At 39.8% G+C, this 27,064-nt stretch overlaps 1 protein-coding gene across 1 annotated transcript in view; it reads left to right on the forward strand.

Moving 5' to 3' along the window:
* The window catches only part of Exoc4 (exocyst complex component 4), a 771,875-nt gene that overhangs the window by 188,012 nt on the left and 556,799 nt on the right, over window positions 1-27,064 (forward strand). The window contains exons 8-9 of the mRNA XM_004661198.2: window positions 14,949-15,094; window positions 19,366-19,454. Of these exons, the coding sequence (XP_004661255.2) occupies window positions 14,949-15,094; window positions 19,366-19,454 (235 nt within the window). The remainder of the gene's footprint in view (window positions 1-14,948; window positions 15,095-19,365; window positions 19,455-27,064) is intronic.

The following is a 27,064-nucleotide window of genomic DNA, read 5'->3' on the forward strand; positions in this document are numbered from 1 at the left end:
AGTGGAGATTACATTTGTTTTTCATTGATATGGAGGTATTCAAAATTCTACACGTTCACAAACACACACAGATGTGTGCATACATGGATACATGTATCAGATAGGGATTTTCTGGGTAGCTCAGGCTTCCCTCAAATTTGCTATGTATGTCAGGATGGCCTTGAACTTGTGATTTTCCTGCCTTAGCTTCAGTAGAACAGGCATGCAACACTATACCCAACTTCTTTATATTTGCTATTTGATAATAGTTTTTAGGAGATACTTAGCCCTGTAAAGGTGAACTATTGTCACTGAATAAAAAGTCATTTACCTAAAGTATTGATTAAATTTTATGCTGCTTATTCATAAAGTACCCAGAGAGCTGGCTTAAGCACTTATGTTTTTCTGTAGTATCTACTTTAGTAATGCATTCTTAGGGATGTTCCTCATAGATGGATCTGCATAACGCTTTTGGCATATAGTAAGGTAATACTCCTTACATTAGGAGTATTGCCTCTTGGATAATTAGGTTTATTTTAGTAATCAGGGGTAGTTACTGATGAAAGTTTTGTTTATAATATAACTTGCATAGAGTCCATTACATGTTAAGTACATTAATTTACATTGAAAGCAGTATGATTCTCTCTATAAAAGTGCTTTACTCATGACATTCAGATTGAACAACTCCTGTAGTTAATACAGGTGATAAAGAAAAGGTATAAGGCATTTTTTTTTCCCTCAGATTGCTTCCTAGTTGGGATCAAACTAATTACATTTTTAACATTATTGGCATTTTAAGACAATAGATGATTAAGTTCCAAATTCTGTGATTCAGGCTTCTTTTTAATGTTAGTCTTAAAGAAAACCAGTCGTAGACTACCATTACATTTTCACTGTTGTTCATGTATAACCACTGCAAATGTCCGAAGTACTCAGTTTACAATAGATTAGGGTTTTTTTTTTCCCAACTTATTTATAATAGGAAATCTCTTCTGCACTTAAACAAACCTTCTGCTTTGTACCATTGTTTTAAATTCATTTTTTTAATGAGGAGCTGCTTTGGATTTTTCTTAGGTAGAAGATTATAAAACACAAATTTCATCTCCTGCTAAGATTGAAACGTATTTATGAGGTGAAATTATATGCCATATATAAAAGTAATTTTGGCTCCTAAATTTGTTCCCTTGGAACCTTTTCATTATTAGGCATTCTAGGCTTCTTTGAGAATGGGAGGAATCTGACAGTGGAGGGCAGATTGAAAGTGAAGCAGTCTCCCTGGGTCAGGCTGAACCAGTGTTGTTGATCTATCTATAATACTGGTGATGTTTTAAATGTTAGTAGTCACAGAATTCTGTACAACATAAGCAATACTGCTTTTACCTTGGCAATCATATGCTAAGTTAAAAACTTATGGTACTTATCAACTTGAGATTTAACAATTATGATAGAATTAACCTCTAAGAATATATGATTGATTGTCTGTTTCCATCTTCTGTGCTAAATCAAAACATCTGTGGGTGATGCATCCCATTCTGTAATACATCAGGGTACCTTATACCCTTATCACTGTGAGCTATTGTTCAAGTATAAGTAGATTTTTATCAGTAAATAATGAATGGAAAGAAACTGGTAGCTATCCTCAGCCTATGCAGTGCCTAACTTCTAATTGTATCTTATGTAACTGGATCTTAGAGTCATTGCTTATATGGGCCACCAGATTCTCCAGGAGGAATCTTGTGGCAAGAAAATACTTGGCTTATGGTTTTGTGGGCTCAGAAGAAAGAGTAGATGTGCCATAGCTCCTCTCCATTTCCCACCCTCCCCCTTAAACCAAGAATTGTACCAATAATTGTGTCATCACAGTGTGAAAGGTGTTACTGTCAGGACTCATAGACCTCACAACTCTTGCCTTATGAAGTATACCACTATACTTTACAGTCAAACAATTGTATACTCAGCTAGGCTTAGGAAGGGAGGACCTACCAGCTGCACTGTTAGATTGGGTAGTAATAGTAAATCAGATTCTGTACAGTGTTGGGTGTGTGAGAAAATGGGAGATTTCATGAATGGGGTTCCACCAGCTGCTCTGAAAGGTGAGGACCATCTTGTTCACAGAGCTTACAGCTGAGCTGCACTTGCTGCCAGTAAGGAATCAGATGTCCTAGAATCCAGGAGGGAACATTTGATCAACGGTTTGGGGAGCCGTCAACTATATGCAGCATTTAAGCGAGCAGTGAAACTGCTTAAATTAGTGCCTACTTTATAGAAAGCACTTAAGGATGCTGTTTAAACTAATCAAGAGAATTACAGGAAAAGGCCACAGAATACAGAGAACAGAGAGATTAGAGTCACACAACTGGCTGGACTCTGCTAGTGGTATGGTACTTCAGAGTGTGTACCTTTTGCTATGATGCTTGTTAGATGTTTGGGTTTGTGTTTTGCTGCACAGTTATTTGTATAAGTCAACAGAGAAATGGAAACTTACAGTTTCAAGAAACAGAAGCGCCCTGCAGAGCACTGAGAGTTCCTTGTTTGGGTGGGTGTTTGGTAACTAAAATGGTACCTTGCATTTAATACAGTTTTGCTGAATGAACAGAAATAATGAACAGAAGTAACTAGTGAAAGGTTGATACTTGTGTTGGGCTGTGAAAGGAGACTAAGTTGGGTTAGAGGAGAATGACTTTTTTTTTTTTTTTCAAATTAGTAGGTATCTGTAGAATGAACTTAGTGATTATATAAGATACTGGAAAGTCCATCTGGTTAGAGGACTATGGTACATATTATGGAAATGGTTGGTTAAAGGTGGTTTTTAGTGACCAATTCCTAGAAGTTTTGTGGGTTTTTTTTTCAGTTGAAGCTTTATGCTGATTATCATGTTTGGTAAACATGGCTTATGAATTAATCTGCCAAAACACATTTTTTTTCATTTAGTATTGAACTAACACTCCTATGTTACCTTGTTTGGGATATACAAAAGAGAATGTAGCACTTTTACTGAGAAGTCTGTCCCTCAGACTAATATCAAACTCCTAATAATAGCTGGGGACATGGCTCAGCAGTTAAAGGAACTTGCTTGCAGAGCCTGGTGACCCTAGGTTCAATACCCCAGTATCCATGTAAATAAAGCCAGAGGCATACACACAGTGGTGGAGTTCATTTGTTGAAGCAAGAGGTCCTGGAACATCTATACAGACTCACTCTCTCTGTCTTTCACACACATACAAGTAAATATATAAACAAATTAAAAGAAACCTCTGGATCAGTGGCTTTCCTTTTTTTTAATAAAAAACATTTATTACATTATAAATAGTTTAATTTCACTAAATTTTCACCAAAGCAAAATGTTATTTTTTATTATTATTATTATTATTTTTTTTAATTTTATTAGTTTTGTATTCAGCAAATACAGTCAGTTTGGTACCATTATTAGGCTCATCCATGACCTACCCCCTCCCCATTGGACCCTCCTGTTGAGGTATATGGGTCGTGCATTGTGGAGTTAGCCCACAGTTATGGGTAAGATAAATGTCTCTTCATATCATGACCCAACATGTGGCTCTGACATTATTTCCACCCTCTCTTCCGCAAAACTTCCCTGAGCCATGTTGGGTTCATTTGTGGTCTGCTTCAGTGATGAGGTGTTGGGGGCCTCTGAGGCTCTGGCTCTCTGATTTGGTTAGGAGTTGACTTTTCTCTGTGTTGATCTCCTTCCCCCTTGTGCTGGTATCCAGTTCATCAGGAAAATAGCACCTTTGCTTGTTTCGCCAATTTTTCTTAGTTTCAGCTGGGGCCCTTTTGAGGTATGATGGGATGGCGCCTTAGGGTCTATATCTGTCTGAAAAAGAGAAGCAGATTCTGCAATGGAGAGTAAGTTAGCACCAGGACAAATGAGATAACCCTTACTTTTTTTTTAATAGAGAATTTAATAGGTGTAGGCCCTCTTGTAGTTCATGACTGATGGTAGCTTGATATTACAGAGTGGACTAATGTTTGGATATGGTTCTGACTTGTTTCCCAGCTCCAGCTATGGGTCCCGTACTACTGAGGGGATCAGTTAGCCAAATCAAGAGCAGTTGGTTCCCCACCATGGCTGTGTGCCACTATTGCACTTGTGTGGGCATCACAACAGCTTATTTGCTGCTAAGTAGGTTAGACCATGAGTTGCTTGGACAGATATTGGTCATTTTCCCCCAGTCACCCATGTAGTACCTTCTGGCACTAGACGCGCTGACTGTCTGGGGACCGACTCTCTTCTAGCTTCCAGCCATGCCGTTCCATTTTACGTGTTAACTGCATATGGTGTCTTCAGCAGTAGGGTCCTACCACTAACCTTTGGTGGGTCATCAAGTACTCTGACAGAAGTCTGTCATTCTTTTAGGAAACCTTTTAGGTCTGTCTGATCAAAAGCTCATTGTGGATGATAGCCCCATGCTGGTACTGGGAGTTATAGGTCAGTGCCTACTAAAAAAATGAGGAAAAAGATAACTAATATACAAGAGTTAGAGAGAAGAGAGAGAGAGAGGGAGAGGGAGAGAGGGAGGGAGGGAGGGAAGATGTAGGAGATTAAGGTTATCCTAGACCCTACCCTCTCCAGTGTCTTGTGGTTCAGGTGTTCCCTGTAAGGGCCTGGTGAAGGTTCTGCCATTTGGTCTGCCTTTTAGAAAGTAGAATTTTATGGTACCATTGCCATTTGGGTCTAGATTTGTGTTTCTCACCCCTTTGATGCCCTCCTCTCCCTCCCTATCCGTCCTAGTGGATCAGTGGCTTTTCTATTTGTTCTTGTTTTCAAAAAGGTCTCCAACTAGTGTGGAATCTCAGAACACCCATTTTCCTACTGCTTAACAACCTCATACTGAGTGAGATCATTCTATCAGTCAGTTGCTTATCAAAGTTTTGTTGATAATTGTTGGATTGAATCACACAATATAAAACTCCTAAGCACTGTTTTCTAAAAGAGGGAATTCTTCCCTTAAAATTGGCACATCTCATTGTTCTTATAGGCACCCAACAACTCTGCTAATATGAGTTATAATTTAGCTGAGGCATTTTCCAAAATAATCATTTGAGAATTCTTCCCTTCCCTGTCACTTCTCCCTTCCTCCAGTGTATGTCCTTGTCTTTCCTTTTTTTTTTTTTTTTTTTTGGATTTTTGAGGTAGGGTCTCACTCTGGTCTAGGCTGACCTGGAATTAACCATGTAGTCTCAGGGTGGCCTCGAACTCACGGCAATCCTCCTACCTCTGCCTCCAGAGTGCTGGGATTAAAAGCGTGTGCCACTACGCCCAGCTTATATCTTCCTTTTTCATCTAGGGATTTCTTTATAACTCAAGTGTTGGAGAGACTGCTCAGTGGTTAAAGATGCTTGCTTGCAAAATCTGACAGCCTTGATTCAATTCCCCAGTATCCATATGAAGCCAGATGCACAAAGTGGCATGTGCATCTGGAGTTTGTTTGCCAATAGCAAGAGATCCCTACAAGCCCATCCCCACCCCCCTCTGCTTGCAGATAAATAACTAAAATAGTTTTTAAAATTTCAAATACTTTGGTTTGATTCTGTGGGCAAATTCAGCCACAATAGCAGATTACCAGAAGAAATTCTATAGCAGGAATAGCTGTGGCTCCATTAGTAATGCTATAAATTCACACCTAAAAATGTTAAATAAAACAAAAAGTGCTGTAGGTAGTTTGTATTGAGCAAACACTGACTTTTTCTTACACTTTTAGAAAGAAAAATTTGAAGTATAACTAGAGGCTAAGTAGGGTTTCTGTGGGATTTTTTCATAAATATTTACCTGCATTAAAGAATAATTATTTACTTTTACTGGCTAGATAGTATAATACAAATATTTTCTCATTTTGAGTTCTGTAGTTATTTTGTCTAGAGCACTCCATTGCTATTCACGTCATTCAATATAGCACTCAGCAGTTGTTGTACCTACCTCCTCTTCAGCTGGAGAGCTGGCAGTGGAGGATCCTAGCTGGAAAGAGGACCCAACCCTGGGGCTTCGCATTGCCATTTATCCTATTGCACAACACAAACCTTCACAGATTTTGTGAAGTGCACTCCAAAGACATGGTTTTGCTTTCAACTGCGATGACACTGTAATTGATCAAATATATTCTTTTGAGGAACCATAAATTCTTATTGGAGTTTGAGGAGATGTCATGTTCATTTGTCAACATGTCACTCCAGGGACACAGGTGCAGCATATTTATGGAGGAAGCACCTCATGTTTCTCCAGAGCCACATAAATATGAAGCAGAACTGATTGAAAGTGTGTGGCTTTAGATTACTCTTCAGATGGAGAGCAATTAAGGTCTTTCTGCAGGAGGCATTCCTCTGTGACTCCCCGATCTTCCTGTAGCGTTGGTGGGATCAGGTGGGAGAGGATGCCAGGAGACCATGGAGATGTCTTCTCAGAGTGCTAAGGCATTGCATCTCTGGCAGGGAGACTGTTGCACATTTGAGTCAAGTGCATGATTAACTTTGACATTTGGAAATGGAACTTCACATAAAAAAAGATGGCACTTCTGCATGTTTAATTAAGATGTTTAGTTCCTGTCAAGGCTGATAGTTTTTTTTTTTCCCCTTTTTTTCTCCCTATGAAGGGCAATATATTCTCAACTTCTGAAATTTCAGAAACCTGTACTTAACCTTTAATCTTCATTTCATTTACATGGAAATCTGATTAACAACTTTTAAAGTTCATGAGCTCCTGGTAAATGCAATTAAGACCTTTTGGGGGTTTGTTATTAAGAGCTGGCATTTCTAGAAGACTAGGGTCTGGCTACTGTTTCTGTCTCCTGTATAGCAGGATGTCTTAAGCAATTAGCAGAGAACATGAGGTACACGAATTGTACTCTATTGCTTCTGCGTTAACATGGCTGGTATTTAAATAGTATGCTGTCTCTTCTTCTCTCTGACTTGCTGTATGGTATGAGCTTGTTAGTGGGTGGGAGAATGGTGTTAAGGATAATTAGGTGGAGGTATAGCAGTTTCCAGAACCACAGAAGCTAGGCACAGTTCCCCTCCCCCATGTAGTTCATGTTTCTCCATATTCCTGTCTCACATCATGAGGGGTTGCTCAGTCATCCTACTTTATTGAGTTTATTCCGTCTCTCACCAGATTGGATTGCTTTTTCTTTTTTGAAAATTTAAATTAAAACATAATGTTATAATGAAGGAAATGATTTGGGCAGATGACCAATTTTCAGTCCCCTAAGCGTTTCATCTACTCATCATTGCCCTTGGGTTATAGGTATACAACTGGGGAGGGGGAACAGGCACATGAAATTTATACATTGACACATGTGTTGATGTGTAGAAAATGGGGGGCAAATAACTAAAAGGAGAAAGAATTTGATTGGATCATATGCCATCTACCAAATATTGTTTGTTTTTCTTCCACTTACTGATGGACTTGGGTTCTTTGAAGAAAACATGTAATGTGCTTATAAGGTATTTTATGTACGTGAGGCATTGCTTATTAGTTTTCAGACAAAAAAGAGGATGAGGCAAACTTAACAGTGTCACTTGTAACTATGTATTAAAGAATACTTGAATCTCACATATTTCTGCAGTGTGAAATTTTATAAGCATAAATTGCTTTGAAGAGGTCAGATTTTTTTAAATGAAGTATTTAAAATAAATAAAGTGAGAAAACCAAACTAAAAGAATTAAAATTTATGTTAGAACTATTAATTCTTCATTTTTGGACCCTAGAGTTAGTTTATGTAGTAAAAACTTATTTCAACTATTAGTGCAGTTCATTTGATTAACCTTTTAAATTATAGTTAAATTCAAATGTAATGAAATGGCTTAGACTTATAGTTTGAATTAACACATAATACTGCAGTAGAAATAGTGGATACTAATTTCAGACCTTATGAGCACATTACATGTATTCTTCAAAGAAACCAATTCCATCAGTAAGTGGAAGAAAAACAAACTATACTTGGTAGATGGCATATCATCCAATCAGATTCTTTCTCCTTTCAATTATTTGTCCCCTATTTTCTACACATCAACACACCTGTCAATGTGTAAATTTTATGTGCCTGCTCCCCCTCGCCAGTCCTATACCTATACATATGGAATTTTAATTAATGTTGGAGACGCAATCCTTAAAGATTTAAGCATTCCCTGAGTCCACAAATAAGTGGTGTTAAAATGGCTTTTAGTTATAAAATATTTAGATACAGTATTTTAATTCATATAAAATTTTGGTAATGTTGGGTTTTAGACAGAGTGCATTCTAGTAAGTCATATCAGGAGATTAAGAGTTAAATATAGGGGAAACTAGGTTTCCAGCTATATGGAAATCACCTGTGGATGGTTACTGGAAATTCTATAAAATCTCATTGTGAATTTAGATAGATTGGTCAGTGGTTTTTTTTTTGGGGGGGGGTGGGGGGAGGGCTAGAACCAAAACCTGTTTTTAGTCCTGTGCGATAAACTTTCTAGTTAGTGGTAGAGACATATATACAGAGCAAGGTGTACTTGACTTACAAAATTGGGATTTCTTCTTTGTATTTGTATCTTTCATTTTATTTTATTTTTTGTTTTTCCCAGGTAGGGTCTCACTCTGGCCCAGGCTGACCTGGAATTTACTATGTAGTCTCAGGGTGGCAGTGAATTCACAGTGATCCTCCTACCCCCTGCCTTCCGAGTGCTGGGATTAAAGGTGTGCACCACCATGCCTGGCTTGTATTTGTATCTTCAAACCCCTTTACCTCCCAGTCTTCATAGCCTTCCCCTCAAACCACAATCGAAAGGTATTTAACAGTTCCTGGCACTGAGTAGGTACAAAACAAATGTTAATTGAATCTAGTTCTTTACTTATTATTTCTAAAGAGTTCATTTTGAATGAATTATAAGCAATTTTTAATATGTATCCATATTCACAAGTTACAGATAACCAATATGAAACTGTCTTTAGTAACTAAACTGCTAATTGAAAATGCTGGGTTTTAGCCACTTAATTGAATAAGCTGTCTCCAGAGAGCAATTTGGGTCTTTTCCAAGATGCATTAACTCTTTCAGGTCATTAGGGTAGCACTTATCTCATTGGAGCAGAAATTTAATAAATCGTACTCCTGTGATGTGAGTAAATTAATGTACCTCAGAAAGCCTTAAGTTTCACCAAGGGTGTTGTAGTTTTACTCCAGGGAGCTCATCTGTCGGGGGCAACATCAATAAAGAGCTGCCCTTTGTCTTACTTTCCTTTGGGTGGCCTACTAGAGAGTACATTCTTTGTTTAAGGTGCTGTTCGATGTCGACAGCTACAAAGGAAAAGCCTGGCTAAGAGGCCATAGAGGTAAAAGACTGCAGGATGAAATCCTTGAGAGATCCAAACTGCTCTGGAGGTCATAATTAGAGCGAGATAGTGGTGTTGACGAGAAAGAGAGTAGTCTTTCTCCTGACTTCCTGTATCTTATGTAATCCTATTTCTTCCTTGGGCTCTGCCCTTGTTGCTTGAAAACTGGGAGTTATCCTTTGGAAGAAGCCAGAGAAACTCATTTCTTTTTCTTTTTAAAAGATATTTTATTTATTTCTTTATTTGGGAAAGAGAGAAAAAGAGAGAGAGAAGTCAGATGGAGAGAGAGAAAATGAATAGGTGTGTCAGAGCCTCTTGGCACTGCAGATGAACTCCAGATGCATGGCCACCTTGTACATCTGGCTTATGTGGGTACTGAGGAATTGAACCTGGGTCCTTAGGTTTCGCAGGCAAGTGCCTTCACTGCTAAGCCATCTCTCCAGTTCCTACTTACTCCTTTCTTCTTCCAGGTATTGGCACTACTGGTTTCTGCACGGTTGGTTCCTTTACAAACCTTCAACTTCTTTTGGATAATTGTAGCCATTGGCACAACTTTCTGTCCTAAGAAAACTGCGCTGCGGTGTCTGAAGCACACCCTTGGGAATGCATATTTCAAAAGGATAAATGCAGTATTTCAAATAGGCATAATCAAGACATTTGAAAGAGGAGTCAAGTATTTTAAAATATTTTATTTATTACACGGAGAAGAGAATGGAAGAGAGAGATAAGGAGAAAGAAAATACAATTATGGGCACTCCAGGGCCTTCTGCCACTGCATGTGGACTCTAGGTTCTTGTGCCTTTTTTGCACCTGACATTATATCGGCCCTGGGGAATCAAGCCCTGGCTGTCACACTTTCTAAACAAGTACCTTTAACTCCTGAGCCATCTTCCCAGCCTGAGATGTGGAATTTTTATGTTGGGAACTAAAGGTGATTTTTTTTTTTCTCTTGGTAGTATTGCTTCTATCTTAGGAAGCAATCTAAGTCTCAGACTCATTGAGGAGGACACTTGAAGTATGGCTTATTATATGTCACAGCAGACTTTGATTCACAGTTGTACAACATTTGTGCAAACCAGTACTTCTCTCATGAGATGCCAGGATTACTCAGTGAGTAATGGGATGTAAATGTTACTTATCTGTCCATTGATACCTTAGTGAGGGGATACAGTTTATTCAAGCCATCACAAGGAAAAGCTAAGAAAAATTAAAGATTAAAAGTTAAATTAAAAAATTAAATATAAAAATTAAGGAAAAGAGAGATACTATGAAATCGTGGATTTGGAAGCACAGCAAGGTTGCAATCTTAAATCTTTCTCACTTGAGTCTTCTGGCTTTCTGACAACCCAGCTGACTTTTTATAATTGACTCTGCTTCCACACATACAGCCAAAGTTGGCTACCCCAAAGAATTTAACTCTCAACACTTACATTGACCATCCCAGAGAAGGAGAATTGCATTGCCAAGAGGGCGGGCTTGCTCCCTGTGGAGCACTCACTCAGGTGCCTGAGGAGGTGGCACCACGGAGTCTAAATTTTGTCAATATAGTTCACTTTGGTTGGGGAGCAGTTTTTAAAAAATATTTATTTATTTACTTGAGAAAGAGAGAGGAGGAGGAAGATAGATAGAAAGAGAGAACGGGCATGCCAGGGCCTCCAGCCACTGCAAACAAACTCTAGATGCATGTGCCATCTTATGCATCTGCCTTACGTGGGTCCTGGGGAATTGAACCTGGGACCTTTGGCTTTGCAGGCAAACACCTTTACCACTAAGCCATTTCCCCAGCGTATGGATCAGTTTTAACTGGGGAGAAGATTTTATACTTCAGGAAGTTTTTGAAAGGCAGCTACCCCATTTAGTACTCAGGTGGGTCTGAGCTTAACCGAATAGATGCTTGGATAAATCTAGAAGCAGAAAACAGGAGCTATGTTAATTCTCATCCTATGATTTCCATACTTATTACTTAGAAAATTCTGCATGTATAACCAGCAGCAGCCATAGACAATATGGTAAATAAAGAAGATTGAGAGGTAAATGATATGTTTATTCTGAGTGGTGTTTCCAATATTACAGGAAGCTATAAAACTTAAAATTTTGGCATTGCATTTACATTATGGGATTTCTGACTAACACCTTAGCAGCTGGTGATTAAATATCATGGCAGAAGAGTTGCTTAACTAACTCAATCTGTATATTCTTTAAAGCATTATACATCTTTGTTTTGACCCATAAAGTCATCTATCATACCAGGTCCTCAAAATCACAGGGAGACATGATGCTCCTCGGAGAGATACAGATTTCAAAGTGCTTTCCAACTGTTTCTTCTTGTCTCTTGTCTTCAGTTTGACAGTTTAAAGCCATGTGTGGTAAACTTAAAACACCCATAAACTTTGGCTTTTGTTTTTGATCTTCTAATCAATAAGAAATTTCAATTGCTGGTACTTAAAAAATACAAAATTAGTGCCTGAGATAAGAAGGAATTTAGAGGCAGAGATTGTGGGATTATCTTATATAGATTTTCTTGGACGAATGATTTTATATTACATGTAATGACCTTTGCCCCAGAGTTCTGATCTTGGGTGATTTTCCCCAGGCAAGAGACAACCTGTATAGCTTGATGCCTTTGATAAAATGGAAATGTGAACTCATGTGTATGTGCTTAAAATATTTATGTATAATTTGAGCAGTGCAGTGGATTATCTACCAAGATGCACAGTTCTCACAAAATTATATTGTTTTAGTGTTTTATTTACTTCGAGAAGATGCTGACTATCAAACCCAGGGTTTTATGTGTGCCAGGCACATGCACTACTGATCTTTGCCCTCTGGCCCTAGTCATATTCCGTTCACAATACCTGATGCTTGTGTCATGCCTGTGCAGCAGAAGACAGCCTGATTCAAACAAGTTCCCAGCAATTTATGATAGGAGCTATTTTGTTGTGGTTCTTTGAGATAGTTAAAAATTTACTGTTACAAGCTTGGTTATCAAAATAAAACACTTCCTGATTTCAGAGCCATAATCTCTATCTAATTGTGAATGGTGTCAGGAAAAAAGTGACAAATGAAATGAGACAAACTCCTCAGCCATTGAGCCTACAGTTAAGCCACATTTTTAGATTTGGTACCTAAAGACAATTAAAGTCAAAAGATACATTTTTGTTAAGAATACAGAAGTAGGGGGCTGGAGAGATGGATTGGCCATTAAGGCGCTTGCCTGTAATGCCTAAAGACCCAGGTTTGATTCCCCAGTACCCATGTAAGCCAGATGTACAAGGTAGCGTGTGTGTCTGGAGTTCATTTGCAGTGGCTGGAGGCCCTGCTGTGCCCATTCTCTCTGTCTCTTTTGGCCTCTTTCTCTCTCCCTCTCTCTCCATAAGTAATTAAATAAAATATTTAGAAAAAAGAATATAGAAGTAAGATGTGTTTGTATTTAGAAAGGGAGAAGCCAGTGGCAAGAACTGGACTGACAGCGCTGGAAGGTAGTAATTCAGGAGACGAGACTCCTGTGGAGAAGGAAAGAGCTCTGACCTCACAGTACAAGGTTTTACGGATGTGGCTACTTATGTCCTGTTCAAGCAGTGTTTCGTTGTGGGAGGCCAGCCATTGAATTCTAGAACAGAACTTGCTTCAGAAATACTTGGCTTAGTGTATCTTGATGCTTTAGTAGAGACATCTCTATGTTATAATGGTGTTAAAACTACTTGACTGACATGGTTAATTTGTACACATCTTTCTATGCTATATCCTTTTGAAATTTTGAAATTCTTTTTGAGGTTTTTAGCCTGTTTTTCACCATGGATTGCCGAGTATCTTCCTAGCAGCAGTGTGAGACCTGTTACATGATCAAGTCCCTCAGCTGATTTATTAGTATAGACTCAACTCAATGTCTCCCTAACTACTGAGTAGTTGAGTGATACATTAACAGAGATGGTATTTGTCATTATATTATTAGCATGCTCAATAATACTCCAGTGGACTCATACATAAATAAAATATTAACCAATCTGTTAATATGTTGCCTACTTTCCCAGCCTAGTTTTTATTGTACAGAAACTGGAATATAGCCATTCTTGTTGGTAGTTTGGGTGCTGACCATGAGTAGAGTGTCCTGGGTGAAAATACAGGGTTTGGAGCCACTTAGATCAGGTTGAAATCCTAGCCTTTTACAATGACAAGTCCTTAGGCTCAGTTCTGAATGCTACTAATTCCCCTTCTCTCAAACGTGGAGTAAGCTGTCTGGCTTCATGGACTTACAAAAAGAGTTGGTGTCTTACAATTTTCTGTTGTTTCATACTGAGTAATGTATGCTTGCTTATAATAGAGATATAATCACTTTTTTGCATACATATATATGGTGTGCATGCATGTGAGTGTTTTGTCCATGTGAGTGGGTGCATGTGGGTGTGGGCACATGAGGCTAAAGGTGGACTTTAGGTGTCCCTGATGGTTCTCTGCCTCTTTTCCTGAGGTGGGGGCTCTCATGAGAAACCAGAGCTCACTGTTGGCTAGTCTAGCTAACCAGCTTGCCTTGGAAGTCCCAGTTCTGCCTCCTCTAGTGCTGGCAGGCCTCTAGGAATGCTGGGTATGCATGCACATGGGTGCTGGGGGTCCAAAGTCGTCAGGCTTGCTTAGCCTTGCTTACCTCTGAGCCACCTTCCCAGCCCAGTCATCACTCAGGTGCTATCACATCATGTTCATAGGATTCTTCATAATTTTTTATGACAATGTTATAATAGGCCAGAGAAGTTCGCTGACTGGATGAATATTTGAATGAGACCTTGAATCTCTGACAAACTTTTACTTGACTCATGGGTAGATTTGCTTGCCTACTGTGTATGCCCCTTGGCCTCTCTTAAAATTTTGAATGTGGCGAGTCATCATAGACATGAGTTGAATTGCTTTAGTTCCAAGTTAGATATTCTTAGGAACCATAGCAATTTCCGTTTTAGAGTTGCTTATTTTCTTTTGCAGCCATGGGAACTTTTCAGAATTCTGGTAATCATGGGACATTTTGGCACAGGAGCTTAATCCTTGTGGCTCTAAAGTGATTCGAGTTCATAAAGTAGTACCGTTGGCAGTACTTGGTTACCAGATCATCTAAATTTCTCATCTAAATGACTAGTGGTCCTGTCATTTTTTTTTGCAGGCCAGGAGCTGCTTACTTCCTTTAGTCTTCTTCCCATGTCCTCTGAGGCCAGTTTGTTGGAGTGCTTATCCACGATGCTGGCAGAGTAGGGGGCAAAGCCTGGGCATGAAGCCACCCACCAGGGGCCACTTTGCAGCCCCTGTACCTCTGAGCTTCCTTTCCTCATGCGTGTAAGGGGGTTGTACCATGCTCTAGCACAGCAAACCCTCATTAAATTTAGGGCTTGGCTGCCCATGCTTCTGAATTTTGGAATAATGGGGATTGAATGATGATTGAAGAAGAACTTGGCTAACTTATCTAGCACATAGCATGACATTAAATGAGAGCATTCTTTTAGGCCTTTGTGTTCAAACGACCACCATGCTCTGCTCCCTGTGAAAAGGTAACAAGTAGAAACACATATATCCAGGTTAATTCACTTTTGAAAGCCAAAGATCAGGTTTTCAGTGAGAATTGCATGGTTGCACATTGCAGTTGTGTGAATTAAAGCATTATCTGGTTATGCAGATGCTGTTGACCGAGTACTTGGATATGAAGAATACTCGGACAGCTTCAGAGCCATCAGCTCAGCTCAGCTATGCCAGCACTGGACGGGAGTTTGCTGCATTTTTTGCTAAGAAGAAACCACAAAGGCCCAAGAATTCGCTTTTCAAGTAAGTATTTCTTGCTAAGTCAGTGAGATAGCAAGGTATCCCAATGAATCAGCTTGAAGGAGGATGGCCTTTTGCTTCTTTGACAGCCATTCCTTTCTCTAACTAGCATTGGTTGCAAGCCATTTATAGAAAATGAAGAAATGTACCCAATTTTGTTTACTTTTGTCTTCTGTAAGGTGAAGTGATATTACGGAATATGGTTACTAGTCTATCTACACCTCTTAATAAGAATCTCTTAAACTTGTTTCTGGGGTGTTTTATATAAAATTAAGGAAAATGAAACTCTCCAGGTGTTTCTGTAGAATTTTATATGAAATGAAAGGAAATGAAATATGTCAGTCTTGAAAAAGCCCCAACTGCCAAGAAATATCCATTGTTAATAAGGTTATGCAAATATTTCTAGCTAAGAAGTATTAGCTTTATGTGTTTAGATGTTTAATAAGGAACGATATGGATTTTTTTTTCTTAATTACTATCTTAGTTAACCCTACTAAGCCATGTGCCCAGAGCATTAGCTGTTGGTAACAGTCAGTAGTTTATAATGTTAATGTTAATAATGTTAACATCTGCTGTTGATTGAGCGCTTCCAGTGCACCAGGTACTCTTCTAGGCCAGTTTCTCAAAATGATCCTAATTAAACACAATTTAATTTGGTTATTAACAAAGTTTAGCAGCAGCTAACATTTACTGAGTCTACACAAAGTGCTAGCTGAGACATTAAGCCGTTTTCGTATATTATCTCATTTGCTCATCATAACAACCTTATGGACAGGGTGACGGTCTTAATCATGTTCGGTGCACAGAACAGTCCTAACATACAAAAACACAGAGAAGTTAAGTGGCATTATGTAGGTCACGTGGCTAATGAGTAGTGAAGCAGGCTCAAAAGACAGGGAGAGCTAAAAGAGCCCCTGTTTCCAGCCGGCTAAGAATCAAAAACCTTTAACACAACTGACACATCAAGAATGTCCCCCCAGCACAGGACAGTTCAAACAAGGATACTGAAAAGAATAAATCAACAAGGCTTGCTCAGCGCCAAATTGCTTGTGACTTTGAATTTAACCCTATCGGTACTCTGGTCTTATCCCTACATCTGAACAAGGAACATCATAAGCCATCACTTCATTTATTTATAAAAAGGAAGTTGTTTAACAGAGAAATAAGTAAACCATGTGTGTGTGTGTGTGTGTGTGTGTGTGTGTGTGTGCGTCTCATAACTTCATTTTTAAATGTTGCTTAATGCTTAACTTGGCTGTAACTTACATCATTTGAATATAACACAACATATATGCACATTCATTCATTCATTCTCATTCCCACTCCTTTTCTCCTCCTCCCCTCCCCACTCTGGTGCATCTCATGGCCTTCAGAAGCCCATACCCATGTCTTGGGTTCATAATACTGTCCTTCTTAGTTCATTCTTTCCCACTGTCTTGTCTTTGCCTTCTTTCAACCCTCTTTGTTCATTAAAAACAATAATAAAAACAACAGCAACAGAACTTCAACTCACCCTTCCAGGCCAAAAGCAGGCTTCAGTGGGTCAAAGAATAAAAGAAATAAGGCATGGATATAGGATGGGGATGTAATGGGAAAAAGGAGGTTTTTAGTGGGCTGGGAAGGGGGAAGAGATGTGTAAGTGGAAAGATTAAAATACATTGCATACATGTATGAAATTTTCAAAAATAAAATGAAATGAAAATCTGAAATAATATCAGTCTTTAAGATCTTCTGATGTTATGCTTTGAACCATCACACCTGACTTTCAACCTCAGATCTTAAGCACATCTTGAAACATTTACATTGGCTAATTTGTGGCACTAGGGGTATGGAAACCTCCAGTTATTATAAATTAAAAAAATACATAATTATTAAATATTTGTTAGTACTTGTCAGTAATAAAGACTCATCGCTGGGCTGGGGAGGTGACTCAGAGGATAGGGCATTTCCCTGCTTAAGCCTGAGAACCTGAGTTCTCTGTCCCACACACCCCAGGGAAAATGTCAGAGGCCACAGCGGGCTTCTGTAGTCCAGCATGGTGACAGCAAGATGAGAAGCAGAGACTGGAGAATTTCCCCCAACTTCATGGCAACAAGCATAGCAAAAAATGACATCAGGGTGCGATCCAGAGAGAAAAGTCCTCCCTGAAAACGAGGTGGGAAGGCAGGGAAGGGCCTGAGATGTCCTTTGGCTCTTCCACACATGCGCTGTATTGCTCACACACTCCTCACCGCCACAGAATTAGGTTGTCATACACATTTGCCTGTTAGACTTGATTTCACTATTAATGAGCCACATGGGCCTGAGCAGGTGTCTGGTCTTAGCAGGCCTCACTGCCTTAGGCTATAAAATAAGGAGGTGAGACTGCACAATCTCTTGTGCCTCTTTTACTATAAACTTATCGCAATTTGTGACTTGTGGCAAACAAAACATAAAAAGAATTTTTCAATAGTAAAATCCTTCCTCATAAACTGCTTGGGTTTTGGAGAGCTGTAATCTGTTTCATCACATGTGTGAAGGACTTGAGGACTGTCTTTAATTGCCCCTAGCCAAAGTTAATTGTGTTTAAGATCTTTCTTATTGTGCAATGTGTACTTCTTTATTCTTTACTTCAGAGTAGATTTTCCCTGTGCCCTCTCTGATCAGTGGCTGTCAGCAGGCTTTTTTGGAGGTCACTGGCTTCATTGCTGCATTTGAGTGGCAGGTGGCACTTTGGAAGTACCATACGTTGCCTTCCTTGTGGCCGCTCATGCCTCTTAGTTCTTGGTGGGGCACCGAAAGAGGGTCAAGTTGCCAGAGCATTTGCTCCACACATTGATGCTCATCTTTTTCATCAAGAAGTGGATACACGAAACACAGCGAAGGAAATGATGCGACTTTCTCATTGTCACAGACCTGGCCCATGGACGCTGCTGCTCATTCCTTAAGCTGTTGTCGCGCCTTTAGTAGCAAGGCTTCTTAGAGGACTCTTCTTTGGTCTAGCTTGGTTTTCTGCCTTTGAAGATCTCACATTTAAAATGGAATCTCAGCACATTAAAAGATGTATCACTTGAAATTTTCTTAATTGTACTTGGTTTTCTTATCTGCAAAGCTCTCTTTGTGACTGATCTCTTTCGTGTTCATTGTTTAGCTCTTGTAAAAATATCTATTTAGGGCTGGAGAGATGGCTTAGCAGTTAAGTGCTGGCCTGTGAAGCCTAAGGACCCCGGTTCGAGGCTCGATTCCCCAGGACCCACATTAGCCAGATGCACAAGGGGGCACACGTGTCTGGAGTTTGTTTGCAGTGGCTGGAGGCCCTGGTGTGCCCATTCTCTCTCTGCCTCTTTCTCTCTCTGTCTGTTGCTCGCAAATAAATAAAAATAAATTATTTGTGTGCACACGTGTGTGTGCATGTGGATGTATGCACAAGTGCTAGGGCATCTTGCCAACAAATGAGTGCTAGGTGCATACACCATGTTGCCTCCAGCTTTGCCTGGCACTGGGGAATCAATCTCTAGGTCAGCAGACTTTGCAAGCAAGTTCCTTTAACCACTAGGCCATCAACCCCTCATTATTGCTGCTCTTGTTGATCCATTGTTTATTATGAGCCTGGCTCCCATGTTTCCTACTTTTGAAAATAGTTCTTGGGTGTGTGTGAATCAAAACTTCATAGATTGGCATTTTTGATAGTAGTTTATACATAGATAAGTTGCAGATGACAATCTAGAAGCCATTTGGGAATGATCATTTTAGGGCCCTTAGGGAGAAACCAAAGATGCTTTTTCTGATGCCATTCTTGAGCCTCTTTTTCTAGGATGCCTTTCCCCCTAGTCTTGTGACTAGGGAATTCAAAAGGGAAGAGTTTTCCTCTCAGGGTCCAGTATGTCTGTGGTGGTCAGTGACGGTCTTGGACTTGGACAATAGCTTCGATGGCATGACTGTGTAGGATGTCTTTGTTACTGTGAATATAGAAATCCAGTCAAGCAATGCTGATGGTGGTCAATGCAGAGGGATGTGTAGGGTAGGTCGCAGTTATTCTAATTGAAATGAACACTAAGAATAAGGTCCAAATATTATTGTAGAGGAGCATTATCAGAATAATAATCAGCATTATTGTTGAGCATTCAAGGTCTGAGGCAGTTGTCTCTAGTCCTTTCGTGGTACGGCCCGAATGTCACGATTGTGACACCCCAGAGTGTATTAACCAGCCCAGAACAGGATTCCTTTGGGAGCACCCAGCTGGAGACCCCGGCATGCCCGCCGCCTAACCATTTGCTCCCGATGTGTTGCCGCAGGTTTGAGTCATCCTCCCACGCCATCAGCATGAGCGCCTATCTGCGAGAACAGCGGAGGGAGCTCTACAGCCGCAGTGGAGAACTGCAAGGTAGGGGTTTGGACTGCCCGCGCTCTTCCCAGCATGTGAGCCTGTGTTCTGCAGGCACAAGGTTCTTTCCGGATAACCGACTTTTAGAGATGCGACTGGGCCTTTCTTCTGTCGTATCTCGGTGCCTGCTTCCAACCAGCCACAGCTGATACTGTGGACTTGCATACACACTTCCTGCCCTTCAGGTGGGAATTCTAAGCAGAAGAGCCTCCTTTTTTTTTTTTTTGCATATTAAGGATAAGTCCAACACAGTGTTGGTCTTCTGAGGTGACCACTATTGATCCTTCACTTATTTTTGATCCTTTCTGAAACATGGCAAGTCTAATTGAGATGTGTGAAACGGAATTGCTAGAGAATAGATAAATACCTCTATAATAAGACTTGAGTCAATAAAACTTGATACACAAAATATTTGATATCCATCTGGTTACTGTAGAGTTATAATCTGCTGGGGAAAATACTTAAAAAATAAATAAATTCAAAATTAATCCAGTAGCATTTCCTTCTGTGATAAGATGTGCCAATTGTGGTAAATATAATGTATTAACAAAGATTTTTGAATGTGAGACATAGATGTGGAATGGAATGGAAGGCAGGCATAAGAAAATATAAAAGGGAGTCCTGAGATTGAGTTATGAAACTGAGGCATATATACATGTGTTTATCCCCAGGTTCTCTATGTAGTTACATCTATATTAAATATGTATATGATTTGTTGTCACTAGTTCCTGAACACTATAATAGAGCAAGTATTTTTATAGCATTTATATTGTTTAGATATTGTTATATAAATATGATTTAAAGTAATATGAGATGCATATACATTGTATGCAAACAGTACATCATCTTACATTAGAGATTTGAGTGTCCGTGGGTGTGATTATCCACAAGAGATGGTCAAAGCAAATGTGGAGGTATATATTCTGTGGTATTGGGAAAAGCAGCTAGCATGCCAACATCTCACTTTGTAGTGATGTGTTATCATACATTCTGGCAAGCAGCCAGTGAGCGTCTTGGGGGAGTGCAGAGAACAGTCAGGACTATGAAGAAGTGCAGATGGGACTCCTGTGAAGAAGTGAGGCAGATTGGTGATCAGGCCCTAGACATCTGCCTACCAGGAAAGGACAGTGGGCTGCAGAGTGAGGAAGGCCACGACGGTAACAGAGCTCATGTGTTTGCAGGAGTTGGTGTCACATGTGAGCTGTCACTTAGGGGCTACTGTGGTTGGTTATCTAGGTGTCCTAATTTCTTTTTCTTTTCTGTGTTTGCTGAAGGAATAGTTTAAATATTCCTCCATTATTTTTCTGCATCTGCCTTTATCATATTAAATTCCTTTAATGCTGGCAATCTTTCTTTTTCTTATTTAGTTCTCATTATTTCATTTTAAAAATAAGTATAAACCTTTCCAAGAACAGTTTGGAGTTCGCTTCTAAACTGAGTAGAGAATATCGAGTTCCAATGTGGTTTCTGTGTTCCCAGACTCACAAAACCTCCTTCTCTATAAGCATCCCACACCAGTGCAAAACCTCTTGTTGGCATTTTGGAATGAAAAGGTAGACTGCACAGTCAGTGGGGCAGCAGGACCACCTATCTCTGACTTGCATGCAGGTATTATGAATGCACAAGATGAATGACTGGGGCCGTATTCTTCTTTTTGTTAGACAGTAGGAATCGTAAGCACTCAGTTACAGCCTTGTGGGGTGATTATCAGTTCCTCCTGTGTGGTCCATAAGCATGGCAGCGCAAAGTAGGGGCATCTGGGCCCAGATGGCCCACGTACAAAACTAGTTCCCACCACTAGCTCCATAGTCTTGGGCAAGCTGCTTATCCTCCGGACCTCTTTTTCCTTTTCTCTACATGGGGTTAGAAATCATCATATCTACATGAAAAAGCTGTGAAGGTTAGGTTTTATGAAGGGCTTAAAAACCAAGCAAACAAAGAAATAAGAAGTCTGACATGGTAAATGGGAGGCCTTTCTTCCCATCAAGTACTGTTGTTTCTAGAAGTGTGATTTCATTGTCCACATGCATTCTGTTTGTCCTTTGGGTCAGCTTTGTGGGCCAACTTCTGCTTGACTTCGTAAGTTGAATTTAGTTGTAGCTTATTCCATGGCGTTCCCTGTCCTCACCCCCATTCCACTCCTTATGCCACCTACCGCTTGCCCCAACCTATTTTGAATATAGACATACTCTGTTCCTCAAAATGCTAAGAAGTAACCAGCTAGCCTTGCTGAGTTCCAAGACTATTACCTAGTCATTCAATTTTCACGCTCATTATTAGTACATTCATGTGCATTTACATCCTTATTGTTCATTTTCAGAGTACTTCAGTCTTACATTGTGGGCCAATGCTTACTTGCTTGAGTTTGCCATAAAAAAAGTGCCATGAGTGACATCATCATTTATTTCCAATACTTCTTATAGTGTTTGGCCTGGCATATGTTGCATAGATACTGGCTGACTCCATGACAGAACGACTGAGGGCATTTAAGGTGTAAAGTATGATAGAGAGACCACCTTGGTGGAAGGTAGGACCCTAACAGGAGCTGGGCCAGTAACAGCCATGATCAGCAGATGGGTTTCCATGCCTCAGCAGTTTAAGGAAAAATAGAGGCCATGCCTGTGTTTCCGTTCTCTGCACTTAACAAGTACATAAGCTTTATTAAGTGGAAAAGTTGCCCTTGATCCGTCAGGCCCAGGAGGAAACTGCTGCATGTAATTGAAAAAGATTTTAAAATACAACTAAGTTACAGAGAAATTTTATTCTGTGAGGCTAGGTAATAGAAAAATCACTATAATCTAGCTTTCCCATCCTTCAAAAAGTGCCTTGAAATATGAGTCTTTCAAGCAAAAGTCCATTGCATTTATGGTATTCTGAAGGATGGGAATATCACTGGTTGCAAGGGCAGAAACATAGTTAGCAAACACACCATGCTCATGGTACTCATTAAAAGTACTTTAAGTTGAACCGACACATCTCACGTTTGGTGAAAGGATGGCTCAGCTGGCTAGTTTTTGTAAAAGTTTGATAGTGCTTCATTCAGGAGCAAACATTTCTCTGATGAATGCTTTTAACATTTAAGCAGGAAAAAAAAAGAGGAAATCACACCTATCTTCCATTAAGAATGGTGGTCCTTTCTCAGTTATTCATGAATCTTAGTGGTCCAAGGACCACAGTGAGATCTGCATTTCAGCTTCCCTTTCAAAAGGCATAATTGAATAGTTCAGTCAAATGATAAGAGACCACTGAAGATTTTTGTCTCTTCTGTTACTGCCATAGAGCTGCAGGCTTTGCCTCCCAGCGGTTTGGTTCATGGGGTCAACTTTTCCTTCTGTTGCAAGGGAGCAGCAAAGAAATCCACCACAAAGACCATCAAAGTAACCTTAAAAAACTCAAATTTCACAAACGTTAAGTTCCTGCCAATATGTTCAATTTATCATGCAATTAAAAATGTTACTCAGGCTAACAATGCACACGGGGGAAAAGGATTAAAACATGGGATTTCTTTGGTATTATCAACCCATCTCAGTTGGCTCTCGCTGTTACGGTACAGATGGTTCATTATATAGTCTGCCGCTGGCAATTGGGTTGAGGAGGTGGGGAGTTACTTCAAAGTTCGCGAAATAACAGGTGGAAATGTGACTTGCGTATGTGTCTATGTTAATCATTGGCTTCCTGTTGCTTTGAGCCTCTCTGCTGCTTCATTGTACTGTTAGAGAGCACTGCTGTCAGAGAGGGGTATTAGTCTTAATGAATATTTAGCTTGAATCTAGATTCTCAGTTTCAATGTGTAATTCTTCAGGAGAATAAAATAATTGATGAACACATTACCTTGTGAGGGCTAAAAAAATGAAAACACTGCCTATCATTCATGATCAAAATAAGCTGTCCGTTTAATCATTTCAACTGTGCTTCCATTTCTGAAACACAAAATAAACCCTTGCTACTATTAAGTTTGAAGCTTAAACTCTAGAAAAATTAGACTAATTATGTTAATTGAAATCCAAACAGTGCTTTAAAAGGTAGCCTTGCAGAAGCAGGACTATTGCCTCTGCTCTCCCGGCTCCTAGTTCCTCAATGCCAGTCCACCGAGTTGTCTCTCCTCGAGGTCACCAGAGGCTTCCATCGTGGCACTCACGGCGCCTGCTTTTCGTGCTCCTCCTTCAGCTGCTGCTCTCCTCTGGGGACCCTCCTACTCTTTGTGGGTTTCCTCAAGAACCTGTTGGCTCCGAGCTTGCCTCTGGGATCTCTGCTCTGACATGCTCGCTCTCCGCACCTGCCCCCAGCGCCCAGTCCATGAGACCTCCCATCCCTGCCTCCTGGTCTCTTCCAGCCTCCTGCCCTGCCTCCCATCCTGTACAGTTCTCTCATATGTTACTTAACATATACATGCCTGCTTAGGTGTTAGTTTTCTATAGCTCCTACCACCCAGGACACAAGTCTTATGTTGCAGAACAATACCTAGGATAGTGCTTGGCTGGAATTAGTTTCTTAGGAACATAGGATGGGATCTTGGACTGTAGATCACTGGTAGAACATGTACTTATCATAAACAAGACCCTGTCTTTGATTCTCAGAACCAATTATATATGCATGTGTATATACATCCGTACACACACACATACACACACACTCTCTCTCTCTCTCTGAAGAATTTATACCCTCTGCCCCCCACCCCCATGGGTCTCTCTCTAGCCCAGGCTGATCTGGAATTTGTAGTCTCAGGCTGGCCTCCATTTCACATTGATCCTCCTACCTCAGCCTCCAGAATGCTGGGATTAAAGGCGTGTACCATTACTCCAAGCTGGTTTTTTTTTTTTTTTTTTTTTTTTTTTTTTTTTTTTTAACCTTGTAAGCACAAGATCACTTCTTTGAGAAATCCTACTGGGAGCTTTAATAAATAGGAGTAGAAGCCCTGTGATTTGTCTTCTCTTTTATGGAGAGTAAGACTCATGAATGGTTAGAATTCATTAATGGCCATTGATTCAAGTAGAAATGTCTACTTGGTTTTGATTGCAGTTTCTTTTCTATCTTGGGGCTACTTAGACTTCTGTTTGTTCTCAATGATATTACCTGTAGAGTGCCATTTTTATTTTGTTAGTTTAATGAGTGGCATTTCTATAGCCCTGACATTAACATATTCTGTAAAGCTCCAACCACTGGAGAATTGACTTTGCTAACAGGCTTTGATTTACATAGTAAATATGGAAGCACTGGCATCAGGGAAAACTGGGTTCTTTTACTGACCTGAATTTTCTTCTGTAATGGCTTGGTAACTGGGCTTGTGGATACTTAATGATATTGTACGAGTTAATCCATTCAGAGGTCCCTTGCTTTAAGGAATGACAACATTTGAGGTAGATTACCCATGGGTTGATTTTTTTTTTTTAAACAAAGGATTTCTAATAGGAATCTCTTAACTAGCAAACTATTCTATAACAGCATTTAAAGCAAGATTTCATTTCTGTACACATTTTCAGGCACATTTTGGCTGAGGTGAGGTATGGTATTTAGTGCATTAATTTTACACTCATGCTACACATTTGTCCCACAGCCTTAAATGTAAGAAGCACTTGTAGAGCTTTATATCCATTAATTTGATCAGAAAGTTCTTTGCAGGCTTTTAAATTTTATTTAATGACTTTTTTAATAACTGTGTAACAATATGCAGAGCACATGAAAAGAAGTACATTTTTCTTCTGAAAATTGCATATAATTATTTCAAAATAACTTTAATTTTCCATATTGTCTCTTCTGTTTTAGCCTGTAATGTAGTGTAAAAGTTGATTCCCCTTTGTGTATTTATATCTATGCTTTTAAAAACTAATCATCTTAGCTTACTTATTGTAAGATTTGTCTTATAATGAACTTATAATAGAATTTTTATAAATGCTAATTTTTTCATATGTTTCTAAGAAGTAGAAAGTGATAAATATGCTTTTTTTGTACCACGAGCAGACTAATGCATTACTTGAACTCATTTAGGAAATAAAGATATTCCGTTGCAAGTTTGTTACTAGGTTTTACTGCCTGCTAGCCTTGATCTTCAATGTAGAAATGTATATATTTATTTTTTTTAAAAGCTTAACTGTGTGGATTTAATCTATACAAAATGGATTTCTTTCTTTCTTTCTTAAAAAAAATAACTGTAGTTCTTATGTAATTTAATCTATCCCGTGGACAAGTCACTATTATCTGTAGCACACTGAAGAGGCTGGAATGCATGAGAAATTGGAACTTAAAGATGTAAAATATCTGTCACAAAATTTTGCCCCTATTTCTCACAATTTGGTCTTCATGCAGAACCTTATTTGAGACAAATACAAGCATTCCAGAATCTGGGGGCGAGTTGGCATATAAAGCAGTTGCTGTACAAGCATGGCACCTGGGTCTTGATCTCCAGTGCCACATTGAGATGGATACTACGGGGCTGGAGAGATGGCTTAGCGGTTGAGCACTTGCCTGTGAAGCCTAAGGACCCCGGTTCGAGGCTCGATTCCCCAGGACCCACGTTAGCCAGATACACAAGGGGGCGCACGCGTCTGGAGTTCGTTTGCAGAGGCTGGAGGCCCTGGTGTGTCCATTTTCTTGCTCTGCCTCTTTTGTTCTCTGTCGGTCTCAAATAAATAAATAAAAATTAACAAAAAAAAATTTAAAAAGATGGATGCTATGGCGTGATTTATTTTATTTTTTTAATTTTTGTTTATTATTTTTATTTATTTATTTGACAGTGACAGATAGGGAAAGAGGGGGAGAGAGAGAGAGAGAGAGAGAGAGAGAGAATGGGCGCATCACATCCTCCAGCCACTGCAAATGTACTCCAGACGCAAGTGCCGTCTTGTGCTTCTGGCTTATGTGGGTACTGGGGAATCGAACCCTGAACTGGGGTCCTTAGGCTTCACAGGCAAGCACTTAACCACTAAGGCATGATTTTATAATCCCAGCATGCCTTTGGGTGAGGAGGAGGGCAAAGGCAGGAGGCTATGGCAGAAGGGCAGGGGCCAGGTAGCCTGGGGAGAAGAGTGAGAAACAATGCCTCAAAACAAGGAGATACGGCTCGGCAGTTTAAGAGCACTTCCCATGAAGCATGAGGGCCTGAGGAGGTCCAAGAGACCACCCAAAACTGATCCCTGGCACCCACATAAAACAGGTGGGTGTGGCTATGTACGTCTCTTACTTTAGTTCCATGAGGAGCAGAGGTTGAAGATTAACCTGGGCTAATGAACAAAGGTAAGCTCTCAGGTTAGTCAGCTCAAATAAGAACTGGTAGAAGATCTATGCAGTAGAACATTCAATGTTCTGCTCCGACTCAGGCAATGGATACATAAACTGCAGTAGGGCCATGTAGTAGAGTGCCATGGACAGATGAAAATGAATGAGCTTTACTCTGCTGACTTGGTTGAGTCTTGAAACCAGTCACATAAGAAAATGCATGCACGCACACATGTAATGTCTTCTTCCATTTGGGTAAAAAGCAGAAGTTGGTGTAACTGAACAGTGTATTATTTAGACATGCCTTCTTCTGTGACAAACATGCACAGAAGTCAAGGAAAAGGAGCATAAATATGGAACTTGGGAAGGAGATCACACTTGGAGGACATGAAGTAGGA

This window comes from Jaculus jaculus, chromosome 10 (assembly GCF_020740685.1).
Source record: "Jaculus jaculus isolate mJacJac1 chromosome 10, mJacJac1.mat.Y.cur, whole genome shotgun sequence".
Lineage (NCBI taxonomy): Eukaryota > Metazoa > Chordata > Mammalia > Rodentia > Dipodidae > Jaculus > Jaculus jaculus.